General features: G+C 42.8%; 1 protein-coding gene across 1 annotated transcript in view; it reads left to right on the top strand.

Moving 5' to 3' along the window:
* The window catches only part of apmap (adipocyte plasma membrane associated protein), a 57,106-nt gene that overhangs the window by 32,024 nt on the left and 12,883 nt on the right, over window positions 1-12,199 (top strand). The window contains exon 7 of the mRNA XM_068044519.1: window positions 3,263-3,397. Coding sequence (XP_067900620.1) covers window positions 3,263-3,397 — 135 coding nt within the window. The remainder of the gene's footprint in view (window positions 1-3,262; window positions 3,398-12,199) is intronic.

Below are 12,199 nucleotides of genomic sequence, written 5' to 3'. Positions count from 1 at the left end.
ATTCCTACTGTGATTTCTCTACATATATGCTCCTCCAATTCCCTCTGACTATTGGGGGCCCTATAGTATAATCCCATCAAAGTGATCACCCCTTTCTTATTTCTAAGTTCTACCCATATGGCCTCGTTGGACATTCCCCCCGGGATCTCCTCTCTAAGTACTGCCGAGATGTCCTCCCTAATCAATAGTGCAACTCCTCCACCTCTGTCACGCTGGAAGGATCGGTACCCCGGAACATTGAGCTGCCAGTCCTGCCCATCCCTCAACCACGTTTCCGTAATAGCTATAATATCACAATCCCACAATCCCATGTACCGATCCATGCTCTGAGTTCATCTGCCTTACCTGTAAGGCTTCTTGCATTAAAATAAATGCAGTTTAGCCTATCAGACCTTCCACGCTCCTTGTCCTGCCCCTGCCCGGCCTGCCTACTGGACTTGCTTGCTTTAACCTCTACATTTGCCTCAACTGTCTGATCGGAGAGACTACTACTTTGTGTCCCATCCCCCTTGCAAGACTAGTTTAAACCCTCCTGAGTAATAGTAGCAAACCTCCCCGCAAGGATATTGGTTCCCTTCCAGTTTAGATGCAACCTGTCCTTCTTGTACAGGTCACCTCTGCACCAGAAGAGATCCCAATGATCCAAGTAGCTGAAGCCCTCCCGCCTACACCAGCTCTTCAGCCAGGCATTTATTTGCCTTATCCTCCTATTCCTACCCTCACTAGCACGTGGCATAGTGAGTAATCCTGAGATTACAACCCTAGAGGTCCTGCTTTTTAACCTTCTGCCTAACTCCCTACATTCACTTTGCAGGACCTCATCTCTCTTCCTGCTTATGTCGTTAGTACCAATATGGACCACGACCTCTGGCTGCTCACCTCCCCTTTCAGAATGTCCTGCAGCTGCTCCGAGACATCCTTGACCCTAGCACCAGGGAGGCAACATACCATCCTGGAGTCTCGTTTGTGGCCACAGAAACGCCTATCTGCACCCCTTACGATAGAATCCCCTATCACGATAGCTCTTCCGACCCTTTTGCTCCCCAGCTGTGCAGCAGAGCCCTCCGTGGTGCCACAAACTTGGCTGTTGCTGCTTTCCCCTGGGAGGTCATCCCCCCCCACCCCCGCAACAGTATCCAACAGTATCCAAAGCGGTATATCTGTTCGAGAGGGGGATGGCCATAGGGGACTCCTGCCCTACCTGTCTGCGCCTACTACTGGGCCTGGTGGTCACCCATCTCTTTTCTGCCTGTGCAGCCATTACCTGCGGTGTGACCACCTCACTAAACGTGTTATCCACGACGTCCTCAGCATCGCGGATGCTCCACAGTGAATCCAGCTGCAGCTCCAGCTCCATAATGCAGGTAGTCAGTAGCTGCAGCTGGATACACTTCCTGCACACATGGTCGTCAGGGATACTGGAAGCATCCCTTATTTCCCACTTAGCGCAGGAGGAGCATATCACGGGGCTATGACTTACCCTTAGATTAATTAGTTACTCCCTTAATTAAAAAATACTAATTACACTAGGGTCCTTGTCCTACCCTCTCCAATCTAAAGTTGAAATGCACAGGTTAGTGATTGAAACTTGAGGCTGCCTTGCTCAGGATGGTTCCATGCCATACCAGGCACTGCATTTATCAGTTAACATTGTTCTGAAATTTCTATTATCCTCTAGTTCAATATTAAACGTGTTCCCTTTTTTTTCCCCAATGTGTAAGACTTTTCACTTGCCTGCACTAAATTTCTGTTGTAGTTCTGCCCACTTGCAAATACTGCCAAAGTCCTTCTGTAACACTAAAATAAAAGCAAAATACTGCGGATGCTGGAAATCTGAAATAAAAACAAGAAATGCTGGAATCACTCAGCAGGTCTGGCAGCATCTGTGGAAAGAGAAGCAGAGTTAACGTTTCGGATCAGTGACCCTTCTTCAGACCCGAAACGTTAACTCTGCTTCTCTTTCCACAGATGCTGCCAGACCTGCTGAGTGATTCCAGCATTTCTTGTTTTTATTCCTTCTGTAACACCTTGGCTATTTCATCAGACTTTACTGTATATGGCTCCCTGCTCTCCCATTTGGTTACTTGTGAACAGTTTGCATTGTGTTTCTAAATCATTGTTGTTTAGATTATAAACAGGGACCCTGGCATCTGTCTCTGGAACATTTCACTCAGCCAAGTCTAACATTACTCCCTCTGCTTCTGTGACTATGCTCCTTTCTAAACCCTCTTTGCATTTCTAACCACCTTTTTACCATTCTCTTGATGGCTCCTGTATTTTAAGTGTTTTCCCTCACCTTTCTTCCTATAAGCTTCTCAAACTTGTTTTTCCATTACATCAATGTCTTATTAACCTGATTAGATTCTGGATAGATTATCTTCAAAATATGCTTTCACTTTGTCAAAGTTTTGATTTTGATTTAAATTGTCAAGGACTTAGAAATCCCATACCAATAAAAGGTGGAAGCAACAGAACTTGGCCAATAGTACAGCAGGGAAAGCATTAACCACATCGGGTTCCAGGACTGCCTGGTGAAGGGATTGGTCTTGATCGGTTATGTATTTGCCTACATTTTGTCAGTCACATTGCTGCATTGGTAGTACAGGCCACACTGCTTATAGCGGGCACATTAAGCATTTGCCTGCTCTATGTGCAATGGCTAATACAGCGGGGTAGCGCTATTAACCTGTCGTACTAGATAATGAATCTGTGTAGTCAACTTTTTGCCCAGTTGTTTCCAGAATCACACTAACCTGCAGCTTTATTTATGCAGTAGTACAAACTGTAACCTCACATGATTTTGAGGAGATTAGAGTGGCCTGTGGAAACAAAAGGCTGTTGAACATTAACCAGGTGCTATGTTTCCTCTTGCATTCAGTGCATTTTAGCGAGGTGCGAACTGGTGAGTAAGCACAGCTGTTTCTGCCCGAAATAAACTGAGCGCTTAAGATACCGTAACTGCCAAATTTGAAATATTCTTCAATGGATATGAATAATTATCACTTTTTAGCTGACATAAGTGACTGCCCATTTTAAACATGGATGTTTTAAGTAGTGGGGACTGTAGTAGTTTGCAAATCTTTTTGCTCTTCTTTCCTCCCTGTCTATCCTTTGGTCTGATGAGGGAAGGACAAACATACTAACATTCTGAAATTGGTAAATAGATAGTTTTCAGGTTTTCTCTCACCATTTTTAATCTTGAAATATTCTTAGATTGTTAGTAGTGAGTTCTGTGCCTAATGGACACCTGTTCTTATTGCAGATTAATGGAATATGACACAGTAACAAAACAAGTGGAGGTACTGATGGATGACCTACGATTTGCAAATGGAGTCCAGCTGTCACCGGCCGAGGACTATGTACTAGTTTCTGAGACTACCATGGCTAGAATTAGAAGGTGGGAATAAAATGCTATGTACAAATAATGTGTGTGTGAGCAAGTTCATTGATGGATTGAGGGTACAGTTGAACTTTATTAAAGTTAGCATTAAAGGTAGATCTATCATATTCCCTGAAAATGCTACCTGCATATTCTCTGCAATCCCCACGGTTTTAGTCCAAGTAAAATACACTTTGTCTCGTGGAAGAGCTGATGACTGGAAATAGTACTGTACCTAAACTTTGTGTTTGCCAGTGGCCCAAGATTGCCTTGTTGACCTAATTTAAAAAAGAAATTCCATAGAAATTACAGAATCATTGTAGTGGCTACAGGACAGTAATCTATTTCGAACATAGGAGCAGGACTGGACCATTTAGCTCCACGAGCCTGTTCTGCCATTCAGTAAGATCTGTGACCTAACTCCATATACACTTTTCCCATATCCATTAATACCTTTGATTAACAAAAATCTGTCAATCTCAGATTTGAAATTAACTATTGATCTAGCTGTTTGCAAGAGTTCCAAACTTCTACCATCCTTTTTTGTGTGTGGAAGAGTTTCCTAACTTCACTCCTGAAAATTCTGGCTCTAATATTTAGATTAGGCTTCCTAGTCTAAACTCCCCAATCAGCAGAAATAGTTTCTGTCTTTCCTATCTGTTCCCCTAAATAGCTTGAAAACTTTGATCAAATCACCCTTTAACCTTCTAAATTCCAGGGAATACAATCCCTATTTACAATATCTCCTTGTAATTTAGCTCTTGGAGTCCAGGTATCCTTCCAGTAAATGTACTTCCTTCATCCCCTCAAGACCAAGATATCCTTCCTAAGGTGTGGTGCCCAGAATTGCTCAGAGTATTCCAGGTGTGATCTAACCAGGGCTTTTGTATAGTGGTAGGTTGACTTCTAGTCCCCTCTGTTCTAGTCCTCTGCATATAAAGACCACCATTCCATTAGCCGTTTTGATTATTTTCTGTACCTGTTCGACATTTTAATGACCTATGTACCTGACCCAAGTCTCTTTAGGTTCCACTGTTCCACCTTTCACCATTTAGAAAGTACTGTGTCCTATCCTTTTATAGGTCCAACATTTGCCTACATTGAAATTCATTTGCCACGGTTTTGTCCATTCATTTAATCTTTTGTATATGGTTGTAATTTTTAAGCTTCCATCTACACTGCTTACAGTGCCACCTATCTTTGTGTCATCACCAAATTTGAATATGTGGCATTCTATCCTCTCATCTAAGTCGTTAATAAATACAATACGGTGAATAGTCAAGGCTCCAACTTAGATCCTTGTGGATGCCATTTGTCACATTCTACTAATTAGAGTACCTGCCCATTATCCCCACTCTTTTCGCCTGCTGCTCAACCAATTTCCTAACTAGGCCAATAATTTGCCTTTGGTTCCTTGAGCTTCAACTTTAGCTAACAGTCTCTTCTGAGGGACTTTATCAAAGGCCTTCTGAAAATCCATGTGAATAACATCCATAGACATTCCTCAGTTCACTACTTCAGAAATTTCAATCAGGTTCATCATGCATGACCTACCCTCTACAAATCCATGCTGGTTCTCTCTGATCAGCTAAATTTTTTTAGGATGTTCACTCTATTCTTAATTATAGACTCCAGTAATTTTCCAACAATAGATCTTAGGCTAGCTGGTCTACAATATCCTGGTTTCCCCCTCTCACCTTTCTTAAATAGCAGAGTGATAGGCACAATTTTCCAATCTAAAGCAGACTAGGACTTGTTGGAAAGGTAGTGAATTTCTTGATTGCATCCAGAATAGTTTCCTGCAACAACATGTCCTAGAACCAACAAGGGGGAATGCCATATTAGATTTAGTAATGAGTAATGAGCCAGATTCAGTTAACAGTTAAATGCATGAATATTTATCTAATGCTGATCATAATATGATCAAGTTCACAAACAGGGATTGTATTCCCTGGAATTTAGAAGATTCCAGAATCGTGAGAACTTTGGAAGATTATAGTTAGGAGATCTGCAATGTTCTTGCCTACTTCCTTTAAAATCATCTGATCTGGGGGATTTGCTACTCTTTATTGCCAATATTTTATTCATTACTGTTATTTAGCTTGTTACTTTTGGTCCCTTCTCATTCAATATTAGTTTCCTTGGGATGTCTGGCATGTTAACTTGTTTCTCTACTGTAAATGCTGATGCAAATTAATCTTTCAATATGTCCACCATTTCCTTTTTTCATTGACAACATCACTTATCAGTTTTCAAAGGGCTCCTGACCTCCCTCTTTTTCTTTTATAATTGTAAAAACGTTGTTGATTTTGATATCCCTTGCAAATTTCTTTTCATACTCCTGTTTGTAACTCATACTATGTTTTGTTCCCCCTTTGCTGTTCTTTGTGTCATTCCCATTCACCAGGATCTGTGCTTTTTTGCATTTTTGTATGCATTTTCTTTTGCCTTTATGTTGTCTTACCTCTTTAGTAGCCATGCCATGGATTTTTTTTGGCAAGTAGAGCTCTTGTCCCTTATTATAAACTCTTTCTGAAACACATGAAATTCTTTTTTGAACACCTCCCACTGATCTTCTCATTTTATCCATTAACAGATTTTCCCTGTTTACTGTGGACAGTCTTTGTCTCATCACATTGAAGTCAGCCTTCCTTAGATCTTTATAGCTGTTGCACGTTTCTCCCTTTCAAACACTATGTTGAACGTGATCGTATTATGATCGCTACTGGGTAAATATTCATGCACTGTTGGGCTGTTAACTAAATCTGGCTCATTACTGATTACTAATTCTAATATGGCATGCCCCCTTGTTGGTTCTAGGACGTATTTTTGCAGGAAACTATTCTGGACACAGTCAAGAAATTCACTACCTTTCCAACATGTGCTGATCTGCTCATCCCAATCTATATGAAAGTTTAAAACTACACCCCCCCCCCCCCCCACCACCAATTAAAACTACGCTGCCTTTACTGCATGCTTGTCTAAGTCAGCATTGATACAAGCCACCACTTCACAGCTCCCACCAAGGGGTCTATGCACAACTCCCACTACAGTCTTAAATCCTTTTGTATTTCTTAATTCTACCCATAAAGTCTCCATTGTCTGCCTATCTCTTGTTATATCTTCTATTTATCATTAAAGTAATTTCATCCTTAACTAGAGGGGGCTGAGTAGCCGCAATAACAATCTCCCTATCTTTCCTGTAGACCTTACAACCTGGTATATTTTATTCCCTGTCCTGACCCGTCTTGCAGCTATGTCTCAATAATGACTACCATATCAAAACCTTCCACATTGCATTTGTGCCTGCAATTCATTCAGTTTGTTCCTTATACTCCATGTTTTTGTACAAAGAATGTTTATTTAGGCCACACACCTTAACCTGTCCTTAGCTTTAATGTTTTACTCATGTTTCTTATTTCTCTCTCCTGGTTTAATTACTTTATATCTTTGAGTTTTCCCTTTACTTGTAGCGCCTGAAGCATAATTTCTGACTGTTACTCTACTCTTCCCCCTTTCATTTGTTTTCAAACTATTATTTATACTATTACTATTCTTTTCACCTGAACCCTCCGCCCATTTACAAGTTTAAAGTCCTTGTGACCACCTTTTTTTTTACTCTTTCATGAGTGTCGCTGGCAAGGGCAGCATTTGTTTCCCATCCCTAATTGCCCTTGAACTGAGTGGCTTGCTAGGCCATTTCAGAGGGCATGTAAGAGTCAACCACATTGCTGTGGGTCTGGAGTCACACGTAGGCCAGACCGGGTAAGGACAGCAGATTTCCTTCCCTAAAGGACATTAGTGAACCAGGTGTCATTGTGACAATCAGTGATTGTTTCATGGCACTATTGCTGAGACACGCTTTTAATTCCAGATTTTATTTTATTGAATTTATTAATTAATAAAATTTAAATTCCAGCTGCTGTGGTGGGATTTGAACCTGTACCCCTAGGGCATTAGCCCGGGCCTCTGGATTACTAGTCCCGTGACATTGCTACTATGTCACTATCTCCCTTGACCTTATTTATCCTTACCGCTAGGACAGTGGTCCCAGCCTGGTTCAGGTGGAGCTCATCCCAACAGTTCCTTCCTGTCCCAGTGCTGTTGACAGTGTTCCATGAAATGGAACTCCTCACTCCCACACCACTCTTTCAGTCATGCGTTCGCCACCCGAATCTGTTTATCCCTACAGCAGTTTGCACATGGCTGTTAATAATCCAAAGATGATTACTTTTGAGGTCCTGTCCAATAATTTAGCTCCTAATTCCTCGTAATCTTAAAACAGGACCTTTTTGCCTACTCTTCCCTATGCTGTTGGTCCCAACCTGGATCACAAGGACTGAATCCTTCACCTCCCTATCCAATCTCCTTTCAAGCCAGTTTGAGATGTTCTTCACCGTGGGACAAGACTCTCGATCCTGCTTACAAAGGATGCCATCTGTTCTTCCAATTATTGAATCCCCTACAACTACCACATTATGCTTCCCCTCCTCCTGCCCCCTCTGTGGACAGCTTCCTGCTCCAGGGTACCTTGGTCCACATTCTCGCTGTGCTTCTGACAGTCTTTAATCTTATTCTCACAGGTATAACATTTATATTCTACTTGTTGGATAGGATGGGTTTCTGCGGATCCTTGTTCTCTCTCACCTAGGTTCCCCTTACTCTCCACACCATCAGTCACACCAACCCCATTCTGAACTTACACCTCTGAGGAGTGACTGAAGTCAAGAGTGAATTGTCTAGATGCTGCTCCCCTTACCGTATGTGTCACAGTGTTTCCAATTTGCACTCCAGCTCGATGACTGAGCCAGAGAGATTTAAGATAGAGACATCAGTAACAATTTATGATGATGTTGAGATTATCCTCAAGTCTCTCTTTTGGGGAGGTTTGGTATCAGCTGGATATGGCAACAACACATTAAATATGTTACATCTGAGATTGACGGGGAAGAAAAGACTAGCTGGCCCATCAAGCCTGCCCCAGAGCATGAAGGCTAGAGCATGATGACTAAACATTTCCTACCTCCCCCAACCCCCACACAGCCATGAAGTCTGGAAGAGGCAAAAATATTGAGAAAGTTCTCAGGACCAATATGGGCCAAAATACTCTGGAAAACTCTCTGACCCCCTCTGGCAATTAAAACCAGAGATCAGATGGAGCATTTGTTATTTATACCAAGTATACCATATTGTAGATTAGGGAAAAATACAAATCTAACCCTGTTGCCAAAAACAAAATGTTTGAAATTAACAGGATAGTGGGAGATGGGGAGGAGAGCGAGAGAAGCGAAATTAGAGGCTTACCTTTAAAGTGCTTGAATAAGTAGATGGGTTTACCTCCAGGCGCGTATCCATTGTCTCTCGAGATAAGGAGGCCCAAAAGAAAGAAAAAGAAAAACCCTGATGCCAAAGTTAGATTGATTATTTATATTTTCATTAAGTGTAATTTTTTTTTAAGCAGCAGTTACACATCTGGGAAAGGATTGGCTCTTTCCAGTAGAGTGCAGCGTGATACCTCTGCTGGCAGTTGTTGAGGTTTTGTCTGTTGTCTGTTGTTGGTTGTTCCTATTAAAAGAATAAATTGCAGTCCTACCCTTTCCTCATCAAAGGACAATTTATAAAGATAGTTTTTTTTAAAATGTTGCTATTAAGCATCCAAAACCAGCAATTTCCTACTGATCACCGGAGGTGACTTGAGGGATTGAAAGCTTTTATTTGTCCATTGCCACCATGTACTGAATATAAAATGGGGCCCTAAACTGGGGTAAGCACCTGGGGCTGCAGCTTGTTGCATGCTGTCCTCTTGAATAGTGCTGGCAGGGCTGTCAGTCTGCTTACCCACAAGAATAATTAGATATTAATTGGCAAACTGTTGGTTGTAAACTTGCAGCATTGGTGAGCAGGAATAATTATAAGTACATTATATGTTTACACAACACAAACAGCACTCAGTGCATGTGGGTTAATATGTTTCCATGCTGTTTTTATTATTTATGGGAACTTTTCATTAATTGTTTTGGTATTGATTCCATCATACCGTGTGATGTGGATACCCAAAATGCGTCAAGACTTTAGAACACTTGCATTTTGCAGTATATACATAGAATTTACAGCATAGAAACAGGCCATTTGGCCCGACAGGTCTATGATGGTGTTTATGCTCCACACGACTCTCCTCCACTTTACTTCATCTACCCTATCCTTCTATCTCTTTCTCCCTCATGTACTTATCTCGCTTATCATTAAATTCTATGTTATTTGCCTTAATCACTCCAGGACATAGTGAGTACTGGATTCTCATCTGTGAATAAAGATGTTTCTCCTGAATTCCGAACTGGATTTGTGAGCAACGATCTTGTATTTATGGCTCCTCGTTTTGGACTCCCCCACAGTTGCACACTGGCTGAATTTTACTTCCCCCCCCCCCCCCCCCCCCCCACCCCCAAAAAAAAGATCGGGATGGTGATGGGGGTAGCGGGGGGGGGGGTTGGTGGGTGGCGGCATAAAATGGAGCAGGAGGCTCGGGGAGCACTTCTCAACCTACTCCCACCTCCACTGCCACTTTATGCAGGGCGGCGGCAGCGAAAATCAGCCCGCTCGCCCCAGGCCAATCAAGGCTCTTAAGTGGCCACTTAACAGCCACTTAAGGGCCTTCGCCCGCCACCACGGGGATTTTACCCGTGGCTAGTCGGGCGGCTGAGGCCCGAGAGAAGCCGTCTGACTAAAGCAGGCGGCTCTCTGACGGTCCGGGGGGAGGGGCCCTCATGATCAGGCACCCTGTACCTGAAGGAGGGCCGCCCCCGCTGCCTTAACCACCCCAACACACCCCGCCCCTCCAATTGACCACCCTTGCCTCGCTGGGGCCTGACCGATTACACCCGGCGAGGTCCCAGAATCTTATCTTGGTTCCGGGGCTCCCCAACATCATTTTCTTCACGCTCGGCTGTAGTCCCAGCAGTTGCCACCGCTCTCGGTGGCGCTGCTGGGACAGCTAGCTGCCAGCGGGCTGTTTGGCCGGCAGCTCTATTCGGCGGGACTTCCTCCCTCAAGCGGGTGGAAGTCCCATCTCACACCAAATAAATAAAAGCCCGGCGACACGCGAAATACAGGTCAGATCCCCAGGCAAGGCAGAAGCGGGTTTGCCGCCGACTTTTCATTCAGTGGCTGACTCCCGTCCGCCCAGGGTTAAATCCCACCCATCATCTCTGTTTGCTGTCTCAAGCTGATTACCCAACCTTTCCCTTCATGTGATCCTGGCCTTCTGGGGTATCAGTAGTTCTGATGTTCCAAACATTGTAAATCACACTGTCGCCGTTGGATCAGATTATGCTAATTTTTTGGCTGATAGTCTTTGCATTTGTAAAATAACAAATTTTAATGTCTAGTACAGAAACCAGTACCAGGCACCTTTTTTTTTGTATTTAAAAACAAATTACAGTATGAACAGCGATCATATCCAGCCCAACCAACATGATATAGCATAGTTAACCTGGGGAATTTAGTGGTATGGGAATGATGCTAATGGCAGCTAAAGTTTCATTATAGCTCAATTTGTAATGCATTATAATTTTTTGAATTCTGATAACCTATTTTAATATTTTTGTTCATGTACACTTACAACATTAACTTAATTTCTGAATACTTCTCTGCATCTGCTTCAGAGTATTCCCAGGTTACGTATAGCACGTATGGCCATATGGAGAACTATGTTGACTCTAACGATATGTCTTAACCTCAACTTGAGAATTCTTATGCTGCGTTTTTTTAGTATTTGACTCCAGCAGTTCTTTTATCTGAGCTAATTTAGTCCTAAGAGAGGCATGGTCTTGTGGTTTGAGACTGCTCTTTTCACAAAGATGTCACCCTTGACTCGATGGTGCCTCTGCGTCAGAAAGCTGTGGATTCAAGCCCCACTCCAGAGACTTGAGCACATTCATCTTGTGTTGCACTCACGAGAAGTGCATCAATGAAAATACAGAAACAAGCTGAAGAGTTAGAAAAAATAGAACAATTTTAAAAGACTGGTACAGTTGCTGTCACCAAAATGGAGGACAAGCCACATGACTGATACCAACTTCAGCACTAAAATACACATCCATGTCTAATAGAACTAAAACCAATTAACCCTGTCTACATGGAAATGAGAGAGCTTATCATACATGGATGTGAGCTATACACAAAACAAGCTGAAACAAAGGCCCTTCCAGACTCTACACTCCCACTATCCTTCAGCACAATAGTGTGAACAGCCCTCATCAAAATGGGGCCATCAAAAGCTATTGTACCAACCCGTCAAGAATGTAATTCTAAAGTCACATGGGCAAAGTTGACGCTTATGAGTTCACCTTTAAAGGTAATCGTTTTGAAGAACATAGGGGTCTTTCCAGTTCACATCAGTCTGGTCTCTCCAGCCACACGGTCAACATCAAAAGCCATCTTGAATTCCAGCAAGGCTGAGAGAGACCAGTTCCAGCTAACATTTGAACCCTGCTGAGACAAGTTGAAAGCCAACTGCAGCAGAGAAAAGAGTGCCTTTGAAACAACTTCTTCACCTGTGAAAACTGAATTCCCCACCAACAACATCCTGGGGGTCATTCATTGACCAGAAACTTTACAGGACCAGCCCTATAAATACTGTGGCTACATGAATAGGTCAGAGTCTGGGAATTCTGTCGCGAGTAACTCACCTGCTGACTCCCCAAAGCCTGTCCACCATCTACAAGGCATAAGTCAGGAGTGTGATGGAATGTTCTCCAATTGCCTGGAGGAGTACAGCTCCAACAGCACTTTAGAAGCTTGACATCATTCAGGACAAAGCCC

This window comes from Heterodontus francisci, chromosome 13 (genome assembly GCF_036365525.1).
Source record: "Heterodontus francisci isolate sHetFra1 chromosome 13, sHetFra1.hap1, whole genome shotgun sequence".
Lineage (NCBI taxonomy): Eukaryota > Metazoa > Chordata > Chondrichthyes > Heterodontiformes > Heterodontidae > Heterodontus > Heterodontus francisci.
Note: the sequence above shows the minus strand (reverse complement) of the source record. Positions and strands in the feature narration are given on the sequence as shown.